Here is a 12208-nt window from a genome sequence, read left to right on the forward strand (position 1 = left end):
TTGTTTGCTATAAAAAAATAATCTCTTGTGACCAGCATTACAGGATTTCTCTAAAACACCGAACAGTTTCAACATCAGTAACTCTTAATTCAAGAGACAGAAACCTGTAGCACAGAAACTCTGTGACTCAGCAGCTTCAAGACCTGAGGAATGGACCTGATATTGACTCTTGACTGTGGAGCACAGAGAAGTTTGGCTATCTGCATCTGTAGTAAACCTGTCCCATAGGAGAATTGGAAAGCAATTGTAGCTCTGCTGAACTAGCTCAGATCACTCTCCAACCTCTGCTCTTGGATAAGTTGCAGCCTCCATCTACAGAGGAATCCATTTGTTTTGAACAAGTTTGGCTAAGCCTCACTGACTTTGTATTTTATGTTATAAAAATACTTAATCCTCCTCACTCAGTAGCTTTTAATATCCCCCCCCCCCAACGAAGGATTTTTAGAAAAACTTGTATGGTGATATGTTATGCAACCATTTAAATCTGATAATTTAGAATAGTAAAATTTAAAAGTACAGGTTCTTTATTATTTTTAATTGATAACGATTTGCCTGTTGTAATAGGACAGTTCATACATGAAAGGCTCACAAGGCCTAGTTTTCTCAGTAAGTGACTGCTGTTTCTTATACAATTAGCAACAAAAAATTGTCATTACTTGATACTGTTGTTGAATAGTACAGTTTTATTTATTTATTTATTTATTTATAATTGATAATAATTTCCTTTGTGTAACAGGACAGTTTATACATGAAAAGATCCCAAAGCCTAGTTATCTCAGTAGCCGAGCATTATTCTTACACAAAGAACAACACAACAATTGTCATTATCTGATACAAGACTAGTGTAATTTATGATAGTGATATATTTAGTGGACTTCAGCTAAACTAAGTTGTTTTCAGGGTAGACTAAGGTCCCTTCTTTCAAAATGATAGCTGTATTCTTTCTAACACTGGCAGTTACATGGCAGATGCACTTGTGACTACTCTATCAAAGAGTGCGTGTTTCATCCATCCTGGACAGCTGGTAAAAGATGCCTTCATGAAATAGTGTAGAACATTAAGATCTTAACAGTAGCCCTTATTTTCAAGACTGTAATATATAATAGTGTTAGGAGGCAAAAGATTATTCCTTCATATTCTTGAGGAACTGATGTGTGTATTTCTGAGCATATGGAACCATTCTTGTTTCTAGCAAGTAAGACTTACTATCTGCTAAGAGAGAAGTTAATAAATTTCTTTTCAGAAAGGGAATATGGAAATATTGCAGGTATTTCTTTTAAATGTCTACTGATAGCTTCAAAGAAATATGCATGTTCTTATTTGTGTAGGATAGATAAAACTATCAAGTTTAATAGAGTAGCATTAACATATGCTCCCTACCAATTTTAAACAATTAAATTACTGTTATGCAGTTGTTTCCCCCCCCCCCACCAAATCCACACTCTCAAAATAAATAACAGAAGTCTAAAATGCAAAAATAAATCTGAAAAAAATGTATTTTCTTACATGCAATGGATAATGAATAGCATGGTCAAACCCAAACAGCATGCATGAAGCCATTGGCATGGCAGAGGAGGCATTTATGAAGTTCGCATTCCATTTCAACACACAAAGGAACAGAGAAGAAACAAAATGGTAAAAAAAAAAGAAAAAAATGCCATCACATCAAATCAAGGTCAAGATTCACTTCAAATGATAACCCAGGCTAGTCAGAGCTAAGGAGTCCCAAAGACAAAATAGTCAATTTTAAGAGTCCAATACAGTACAAGTATATATTAACTGTTCTTTTTAAGACTCATATCACCACACATTCTTTATAAGGTATTTAATGATCACTTTTAACAGATGAAGAAACTAAACATGTGTAGATGCATTATATAATGTGTCTGAGGCACAAAGAAATCCATTATGAATTAGAACAGAAAATTCCTAGCCTCATACTTTCAATGGAAGATTATTTTCCCACTGCCATTTCCTCCCCAATAATGTGTTTTTAACAGTATTTGGGCTCCATATTTTTTTTTCTTCCAAGGTTGCCATTTAGAGGGGTTTATTCCAAGCTGTGAAGAAACAAACTTACTGTTCAGTTTGCTCTTCTCTTTATCCAGTCATGCACACTGCATGACCAGAATAAGCATAACACCACCACATTCACCAGCACAACTTAATAAAAAAAAGGAGAAGTAAATCACTAGCAATGAAGCATGCAAATAAAGGGTGCAATCTATTTTCAGTATGGCAAATAAAGGCAAAGATCTATTATTTCAATGACAAATCAAAAAGGAAACAAAGAAAGAACAGGTACAGCAACATAAAATAATGTTTGTTAAAAGGTCTTGTGTTTTGGGAGGTCAGTGTTCTTACAAACTCTACAGAAGGTATTCTCTGCTGACTTTCAGGAGTCTACTTCCTAGTCATACCTGCCAGTACTAAGAAAGTCACACTATGTTAGGATTTTAAAATAGGTTGATGGTAAGATAGTAGCCAAATCCTGGACCCTGGAGGGAGACCCAGGAGGATCCATAATGGATTGGAGCCCAGAGCTTTTCTAGACCTCATCTCGCTGGGCAGGCAGCAGCACCAGGCAAACCCAGCAACAGCCAAATCATATCATAGCATGCTGAGGAGCCAGGGGTGCTCAGAAAATTGAGATTTTTATATGTTCCAGAGCTATTTTCTGCAGTGCACAAACAGAATATCTTGTTCTTCTACATGTGGTATAAATGCAGCACTTGACACTCAGTAAAATCACTGACTTTAATTAGATTAGGATTTTATACCATGTTTTACTGGCATTGTTATGCAAGACACCAGTTTTACATTATATATTCTAATATGTGTAAGAAATCAACATGGTATCCTGTACCTACTCTTGTTATTTTGCTAGTGATATAGTTACTCTATTTCTTCAAGGATTTTTAAGTTTTCATTTAATGTTTTCTGCCCAGGCATTGCATTATATAAATGTTGCTAATTTCCTTTTTCTTGTACAGGTTGACAGCAGTTAAGTCTCTGGAGCTGGATGTGTTACACCAATAAACTGATGAAAATAGCAGATAAAACATATGCCCTACTCTGACTTCCCTGGGATGAAAATTGAACAGCTAATTCAAACTCTGTAGTGTTAGACAGTATACACTGTACAATAACACTTGGCAATCAAGCCACAAGAAAGATCTTTTCTAGACATTGGGTTTATGCAAGTAAAATCAACACAAGTAGTGTCTCTTTTTTTTTCTTTTCTTTTTTTTTTCTTTTTTTCAGTCTTCAAATTAATTTCAAAATCTGAAGAATAAATTTTGCAGCACAGATCTAATTAACACCTATTAGTAAAGCACTACAATTCAATGGAATGCCCTTCACCACAGACAATAACATATTTTCTATTATTTAAACAAGGAAGGATGCAAGCTTCATGCTTTGGAAGCTGTTTGTCAAAATAAACAGTTCTCTAGTTAGATTTTTCCTAGTAAGCAGGGCAGAAGCTTTCTATTTGTATTTTCAAGTCTATGCAATCTAATGCACTAATCACCTCCATCCAAAGTTACCTGTACATTTGGTCTCCTTTTTCTCAGTTTAACTTTTGGTATGCCCACACCAATTTGCTGAAGTAATAAAAAAGCAGTAATTTATATTTTTACACTATTAGTAAACAGCCTACTTAAAGAATGGAAATCTTCTCTCAATGTCTATACTCTCCAGTACACATTTACTGGAAGCACAGACTATCCCTCATTCCACTCAAGAGATCTGAGCTCTCTGTCAGACTTACAAAGAGGTTTTGTCTAGGGAAACAAAAAACAGGCATATGTTAAAGAATGTAAATTAAGGTAACAGAGAGGTCTGTTTAAAATATAGTATAAGAAGAGTTTAACTTTTTTATTTACTTTATATCTACTCTCAAAAACATCTCTTATATTTCTTTCAAAACCATAAAACATCAGACCAAATACTGGACTCTGCTGAAGGCAACTGGAGTTTTGTAACTACCACAGAATGGACTTTGCTCACAACTGTAACAAAAATTAAGAAAAGGATGCTAATCTTTAGAAGAGATTCAGAAGTTGAACTATTTACCATTTTCAACTCTTCTCTAATTAAGACTAATCTTGTTAAAGCATGCTTAATGCATTTCAGTGACTATGTACATTGGATGACTCTCATGTTCTCTCCAAGACAATGGGAAAAATACATGCACATACGCAGATACACACAAGGAAAACTGGCAGTAAAACATAAAATGAAGTACTTGTTTAAAAATGTAAAATAGCTAACTGCAGAAACTTGAAAAATGGCATTTTAAGCATATTTAACTATATTAAAGAGAAAGAATTAAGGCTGCCAATGTAGTTTTCATGTGCAGATAAGACCATGATGGGAAAATCCTTAGTGATTTTTACATGCTTTTGAACCTGCCTTTTGTTAAATTTTCTCATTTATGCAAACAACTTCACAAATTCTGTATTTCATGGTGTTTCTTTCATGAGATGATACTGCAAGATAATTTCTCAAAATATTGTGTTGAACCAGCTGTGATTTCAGGTTACAGACATTCAGAAGGAAAGCAGAAGACATTCAGAAGAAGGAACCATTGGAAATTTAATACACCCTCACCTCTTCAAAGGTAAAGATGTAGTGATGTTTTAGATTACATCTATTGAAAAATTGCTGGCAAAGAGGGTTAAGATGTTGTTTGTTAGTGAGTTAAAGTTGCCAGGAGGTTCAGCTAAAATTAATATGACATGTTAAGTAAAGTCCAGGATTTCCAAATAGATCCATCTTTGTAGTGTACCTTTCTTTTAAAACGTAGTTCTTGTATCAGTCTGAATAGCATGCACCACCCCAAACAAACTGGGAGTGAAAAAGTCTAGTCTGTGTAACTGTTAATAACAATAACAACAATCATAATAATGTATATGCTTAATATTACCTTTTGACATTCTACAACATATAACACATCATTGACTTTTTAGCCATACTTTAAACCAAACATTTTAGCAATACGTGAAAATATCTCTGGCCTTTTAGAGCCTTTTAAGTAGAAAGCTACACCGAGAAACCATGACAGTTAGTATCCTAATAATCTCTAGCCTGCCAAGATTTAGTTGGGTGGAGTTGTTTCTCACTCTCTAACAAAGTTTCTTTATTCTCCAACATCACAAGTTTACACTGCAGTGTGAGATGAACAGAATCCATATCCATGAGTATCTCACGAGAATGTGCCTAAAGCAAGAACATTACCTTGCTTACTTTTATACTCCTCTGTTAACAAAAAGAAAATTTAATTTGTATATAAGGGGAAAGGTAAAGATACCACCTGTTATCATCTGCATTCCTAATCACATCTAATGAAATTATTTGGTCGGTAATGTTGCATATATTTGTTGAATAATTCAACAAGAAAATAATCAAATCAAAGCTTTCAGTTTTTAACACGTGAAAACTTAATGCATATAGACAGAAACTGAAATCCTATCTTATGAAGACTGTATTACAACCTTCTTTTCCTTTTTTCTTTCCTTTTCTTTTTAAAAGGGTTATCTCAAAATATATCAAAAGGAATGATTAATTTTCTATTCAATAATTATGATCGTTATTTTTCTCTTCTTCAAAAGATTTTTTTTTTCCTTTCTTCTTTTGTTACACACTTTGCAAAAGATTTTAAACATATTCATTACTTCACAGAAAATTAATTCAAATATTCACAATGCAGACCTCCACCAGCTTAAGAATTCAATGAATCACTAAAATATGTAGATGAATTCTCTACTTCTCTTTCTGCCTTTGACAGTTAAAAATAGTGAAACAGTTAAATAAGGGGTCTGCTATCCCTTTTGTAGCTATGATAGAACTTCATGGTGAAAAAACAAGAGAGGACAGCTGCACAGTCAAGTAGCAGTTGCTACTATCTGCTACAGGAATATGACTGGGAGGGGAAAAAGAGTGATGGATATGCATGCAATGTACAAAGCCCCAGTATTTCCATGTCTAAATTTAAGTAGCATGTCTAAATTCTGCTGACTGCTAAAATATAACTTAGAAGTAGGATGCCACTAGGGCTTAAAAGCCTTACTAGCCTTATTTATATATGTATTGACTACTTGCATTTATCTTGGCCACATACTGCTCAAATAATTTTTAATACTGACAAAACCGAACTACAGGGATATTTGTTTGATCTTTAATATTTCTAGTGATGTCCAGAGAAGGGCAACAAAGTTGGTGAGGGGTCTGGAGCACAAGCCCTATGAGGAGAGGCTGAGGGAGATGGGGCTGTCTAGCCTGGAGAGGAGGCAGTTCAGGGGAGACCTTATTGCTGTCTACAACTACCTGAAGGGAGGTTGTAGTAAGGTCTTTTCTCCCAGGCAACCAGCAACAGAACAAGAGGACACAGTCTTGAGCTGTTCAAGGGGAAGTTTAGACTTGATCTTAGAAAAAAGTTCTTCACAGCAAAAGTGATTGCCCATTGGAATGGGCTGTCCAGGGAGGGCCAATGCCCCTGAAGGTGTTTAAGAAAAGACTGGGTGAGGCACTTAGTACCATGGTCTAGTTGATTAGATAGGGTTGGGTGATCAGTTGGACTTGATGTGATGTCTTGGAGATCTCTTCCAACCTCATTGATTCTGTGATTATTATTTCTAACTTTTTTATCTGTAAATAATCCATACATTTCTCACAATCTGGAGTTTGACCTAGTGAAATTTTGACTTTATCATTTATACAACGCTATATTTGTGGACTGTGAAATCAAGAGACAATACAGGAATGACATGGACCTGATGGCATGGGTCCAGAGGAGGGCCACAATTATGACTGGGGGGCTGGAGCACCTCTACTACAAGGACAGGCTGAGTGAGATGGGGTTGTTCAGCCCGGAGCCAGGCAGACATAATAGAGCCCTTCCAGTACCTGAATGGGGCCTACAAGAAGGCTGCAGAGGGACTGTTTCCAAAAGCCTGCAGCTATAGGATGAGGGTCAATGGTTTGAAATTAGAAAAGAGAAGATTTAGATTGGATGTTAGGAACAAGTTCTTTGCCATGAGGGTGATGGAGCTCTGGTACACAGAAACTGAGCAGATAAACAAATGCAAAAATACAAGTTAAAATACATTGTGTTCACCCCCAATTTCTGCGGGTTTGAAATTATGAATGCTTCAATTTCTGAAATAAGGCAGCATGGCAAAATAAGTATGTGCACTAGTAAACTCCTTATTGTGGTAAAAGCATCTTGTAACATAGTATGCATTTTTTGTCATATTGATATTACAGCTACCACTAAATGTTTCAGTATTAATATGTATATTAAAACATATATTTCACACATAAAGTGTGTATGTAAAATATTTACTTATATTTATTACATAAATATTTATTTTACTGATAACCAACTTCACTATCAGCCAATGCTGGCCTTTGTGCTGACGTTCAGCACAAATTTTCCTGACACACCCACAACTGTGACTTCTTTACTAGTACTCTGACATTTTGAGTAGATGTTATTTTCTGTTATTTCTGATTATTATTATGATGTTATTTTTGAGGGGTTTTCATACCTTTGGTTGGAGATTTGGGTGAAGTAGCACATACCCATTGGGATCAATTGCAAAATAGTATCCATTTGGACAAAGCTGAAAGAAAGAAATGAAGTTTATCATTATAGAGCAGTAAGTAATAAAGAAAGATTAATTAACTATTTTAAAGCAATGGTCCTATTGAAGAAAATACATTGGCTCAGGCATTATGAAATATGAGATATACTCTTCTAAAATCATAAATATGTGTAATTTAGGCTGGTGGGATATATCAAGGTCATCTGCAACAACCTTTCACTGAAAGATGAGCTAAATTCAGAATAAGATCCAACTTCAATATAGGATTAGGTTTCAAAGGGTCTTTGACTATCTCTACCAGTGATTCTGCAGCCAATTTAGGCAACCTGCTATGGTGGTTAACCACCCTGCTAATTATATTTTTTTCTCTAATTTTCAGTTGGAATTTCCAAACCACAATTATGTCATCTGCCTCTTGTCATTTGCTACAAACTTTCAAGAAATGTTGAAGTTCATCTCTCTATAATACCCATTAGGTTCCTTCTTCAATATGAACAAATAATCTCTGTCAACTTTACGTGTAATCTAACCCCTTGGCCAACCTTGGGTCTCTGTATATAGCATGCCCAGATCTTTAGCTTATTTCTTATACTGAAAATATCAGATTTAGACACAGTATGCCTGATACAGGTGTTCACTGTATAGTTGGCCTTCTTTACTGCAAGGTCACTCTGCTAATCTGTGTTCAGCTTCTCCTTCCCCATGGCCCTCAGGCCTGTTCCTGCCTTTTTAACCAGTCTGTCCTAGACTTTACTGTGGCATGGGAAGATTTCATTATAGTTGCAGGATTTTGCTTTGCCTTCAGATAAATTCATGATGTTCCTTTGCTTTCTCAGCTGTTGTTTTCCACAGTACTAGTCATTTTCTTAGAAATGCCCCAGCTAGATGTCTCTCTATATAAATCAATCATACTGGGTAGGGTACAGACAGACATGTATATTAAAGAACTTTCCTACATGGCTGGGGAGAAAATAATCAGAAAATCTACAACAATGGAAAAGAATATAGGAAAAGAAGCCTGCTGGTATTTTCACTCACATCCAGTCATTGCTGTATGACTTCTGGAAGAGTATGCACAGAAGCTGTACATATATGACACACAGAGAAACCACCAATGCAAGCAACTTACTGTAAATCGTGGTGTCAGTTTTTTTATGTCCTCCAAAGAGACATCAACCCCCATGACTCCAAGAATCAGCTGATTCTGTTAAGATTCCAAAATGTTAGAATATGTTTGATGTATTTACAATGCAGAATAACGGTGACAGTCAGGGAACTTGGATTTGACAGACACTATTGGAGAAGCTGCCTATTTACTTAGGCACCTATTCTAAATATTTTAAATATTTACTGTGTCCAGTTCTGGGTCCCTCAGTTTAGGAAAGATGTTGACTTGCTGGAACATGTTCAGAGAAGGGCAACAAAGCTGGTGAGGGGTTTGGAGCACAAGCCCTAAGAGGAGAGGCTGCGGGAGCTGGGGTTGATTAGCCTGGAGGAGGTCAGGGGAGACCTTATTGCTGTCTACAACTACCTGAAGGGAGGTTGTAGCCAGGTGGGGGTTGGTCTCTTCTCCCAGGCAACTAGCAGCAGAACAAGAGGACACAGTCTCAAGCTGTGCCAGAGGAGGTTTAGGCTGGATGTTAGGAAGAAGTTCTTCATAGAAAGAGTGATTGGTCATTGGAATGGGCTGCCTGGGGAGGTGGTGGAGTCACCATCACTGGAGGTGTTTAGGAAGAGACTGGATGGGGTTTTTGGTGCCATGGTTTAGTTGATTAGATAGTGTTGGATGATGTGTTGGATGATAGGCTGGACTCAATGATCTCAAAGATCTCTTCCAACCTGGTTTATTCTATTCTATTCTATTCTATTCTATTCTATTCTATTCTATGCTATGCTATGCTATGCTATGCTATGCTATGCTATGCTATGCTATGCTATGCTACGCTAATAATGTCCAAGTGATTCAAAATATCATTCAATAGATACATAACTTAGTATATAAAAAGGACATTGTTTATGAAAATTAATATGGATGTTTTTCTGGATGAATCAGCAATAAATATAAGAATAAAAAGCATAAAGCAATGCATTAATATTGCCAGCAAATTCTAAATTCCTAGCACCAATATAGAGCTACTATTGCATGCTTATGTTGGACAACTGAAGCTTTAAAAGAATTAACATATTTTCAATATAGTATAATGCTGAATAAAAAAAAGAAAAACAAACAAACAAACAAACAAACAAAAACACCAAAGAGAGAAACTCCGCACAAAAACTGCACCCACAACCAAAAACCAGTTACTACATCATTAGAATTTGAAATCAGAGACCCATTTGCAGAATCACAAAATGGTTTAGATTGGAAGGGGCCTTAAAGATCATTTAGTTCCAACCTCTGTGCCATGGGAAAAGACAAAAGTAAGAGCTTACTATTTTGCCATTTTGTTCCTTTGTTAGGTTGAAGACAGGCAGAGTTCCTGTAATCACAAGGCCCAGCTCCTAGGAAATAACCATAGACAGAGGGGAGAAAAACACTTTTTAGTTCAATAGCAAATGCTGCAGCAATTACTGCAACTAAACGGTACATTAAAGTACTGACTTTAGTTTGGAAACAAACAAACAAACCAAACAACAACAAAATACTTCTATTTAATGATGTTATAAAAAGTTAAAACTGCTTTTGTTTTGGTGTCCATCTGATAATGAACTATAAATTATTTTTTAAAGAGATGGTGTGCAACAACTTAGGATATAATAAAATCCCCTAAATATTATGCAAACAAGCTTAGAGCTACAGTACCCAGCACATTAAAAAACCCAAATAGCAATGACTGAATAAAAAACCAACCAATGAACCAACCAACCAACCAAAAAACCCCAAAACCCCAGAAAACAAACAAACAAAAAAGATAAAAGTAAGAAAGCAAAATCAAAGTGGAGATGGCAGGCAACAAATACATACAGGAAATATCAACAGCAAATTCCTACTACTTTTAGCAACCCTTTTCGCTGGCTTGCAATTCTGCAAAATCAGAGTCTCTTGTTGAATTGAGGCAAAGCATCTGCACTTATTTGGGAAAATGTAAGAAATTTGATTTCCCTTTCTTAACAGTCACAACTCATATTTAAAATAGGATCCCCAAACCCATACTTTTAGATAGCCAGTAAATTTTGGGTTCCATTCTAATTTGCCCACAGGAAGATTTTTAACTTTTTTTTCTTTTTTTAATGTTTGGGATAGATTTCAGCTTTTTGTCACCTTACTGGTACTTCCTCCTTCCATGTATTCTGCTGAGCCCTTTGTTTCCTTAAAATATAAGCTAAAATAATATATTACTCCACTCTGATGAAATCTGTTCTCCATTTGCCCAGTCTAATAGCACCTTCTTGAATTTTAAATCATCCTTCACAAACTAAAGTTTGTGTATGTAATGAAAAGTGATGAGATCAAGTTTAGTAGCATTACAAGCAAAGTAAAGTAAAGTAAAAAATGGAGATGAATCAGAAAGAAGGAATAGGGTATTTTTTTAGAAGCATAGAAGAGATACATAATGAAATGGGAGGGTTATGTATGGGGAAAAACACTTTCTCTTCCCCCAAAAATGTACAGTAAGAGAGGACAATAATTGTAAATAAATTAAGACTAACTGGTAAACCTAAAAGTATCTGAAAACTGGGATTATCTTGCAGAAAGTGAAGCCAGAGCAAGAATCTAACAGAACCTGGAAGAACATGGAGGAACAGGGCAGGAAAAGAGTGAATTACCAGGAATACATCAAATTATTAAAGAGTCTTGAAAGATAGCCTCAAATGGAAGTACCTCTTCAGGATTTCATAACCTGAACTTTAGCTCAATTCAGACACTGACTCATGTAATAAACTTTGCATTATTTTAGCCTTAGGTCAAAAACAGCTGCTGGACAGGAAGATACAAGGACAGGAAAGAGTTCAGTGAGGCACAAGTAGGAAAAGAATAAGCCCTAGAGAAGGCAGCTGCTTTTTGGAAATTAAGATAAAGAATTAGTGTGACAAGTTAAGTCTCAGTCCCTGCTAAAACTAACAACCAAAATCTGCAGAATGAGTTAGATACACTTGCGCTTTCATGCTTCCATCTCTGGTAAGTTCTCAAATTTCAGCCTTTACTTGAACAGTTTACTTGGGTTAGGTAAATAAGTATGCACACACAGAGATACATAAATATTTAATTAGATATAGACAGACTCATATATATCCCACATGAATAGAGAAAAGCTTGAAGGAAAGACTGAATGAGCCCACTGAAAATACAAAGTAACACTACAGAAGCTTGCAGGAATCACTTGTTTTACCTCATTGAACAGATCACTTTCTATCCCTGATTACAAATTTAGCTTTGGCTTTACAACAGGATATGGACAGTACATAGGAATTTTTGACATAACATCCCACATGTTTCCAGTAAGTACCTCAACAGTAATCAAGAAAACACAGTTAATGAACTTCTGGCCATTGAAATTCCAAAGAAAAATGAATTCCTCTATGTCACATGATGTGTTGATAAAAAATTTACAGTAATGCTGACTGACAGGAAGAAGTGGATTTTGACATGACATTAG

The 12208-nt window shown here is 35.7% G+C and overlaps 1 protein-coding gene across 2 annotated transcripts in view; it reads right to left on the reverse strand.

Annotated features, from left to right (window-relative positions):
• The window catches only part of CACNA2D1 (calcium voltage-gated channel auxiliary subunit alpha2delta 1), a 361672-nt gene that overhangs the window by 45187 nt on the left and 304277 nt on the right, over nt 1-12208 (reverse strand). The window contains exons 16-19 of one of the 2 annotated variants that reach the window (XM_054179082.1): nt 10044-10112; nt 8740-8814; nt 7554-7628; nt 3549-3605 (exon numbers count right to left, since the gene is read on the reverse strand). In XM_054179082.1, coding sequence (XP_054035057.1) covers nt 3549-3605; nt 7554-7628; nt 8740-8814; nt 10044-10112 — 276 coding nt within the window. The remainder of the gene's footprint in view (nt 1-3548; nt 3606-7553; nt 7629-8739; nt 8815-10043; nt 10113-12208) is intronic. The other variant, XM_054179081.1, reaches the window with a different exon arrangement.

The sequence above is a fragment of the Dryobates pubescens genome, chromosome Z (genome assembly GCF_014839835.1).
Source record: "Dryobates pubescens isolate bDryPub1 chromosome Z, bDryPub1.pri, whole genome shotgun sequence".
In the NCBI taxonomy this organism is placed as follows: Eukaryota; Metazoa; Chordata; class Aves; order Piciformes; family Picidae; genus Dryobates; species Dryobates pubescens.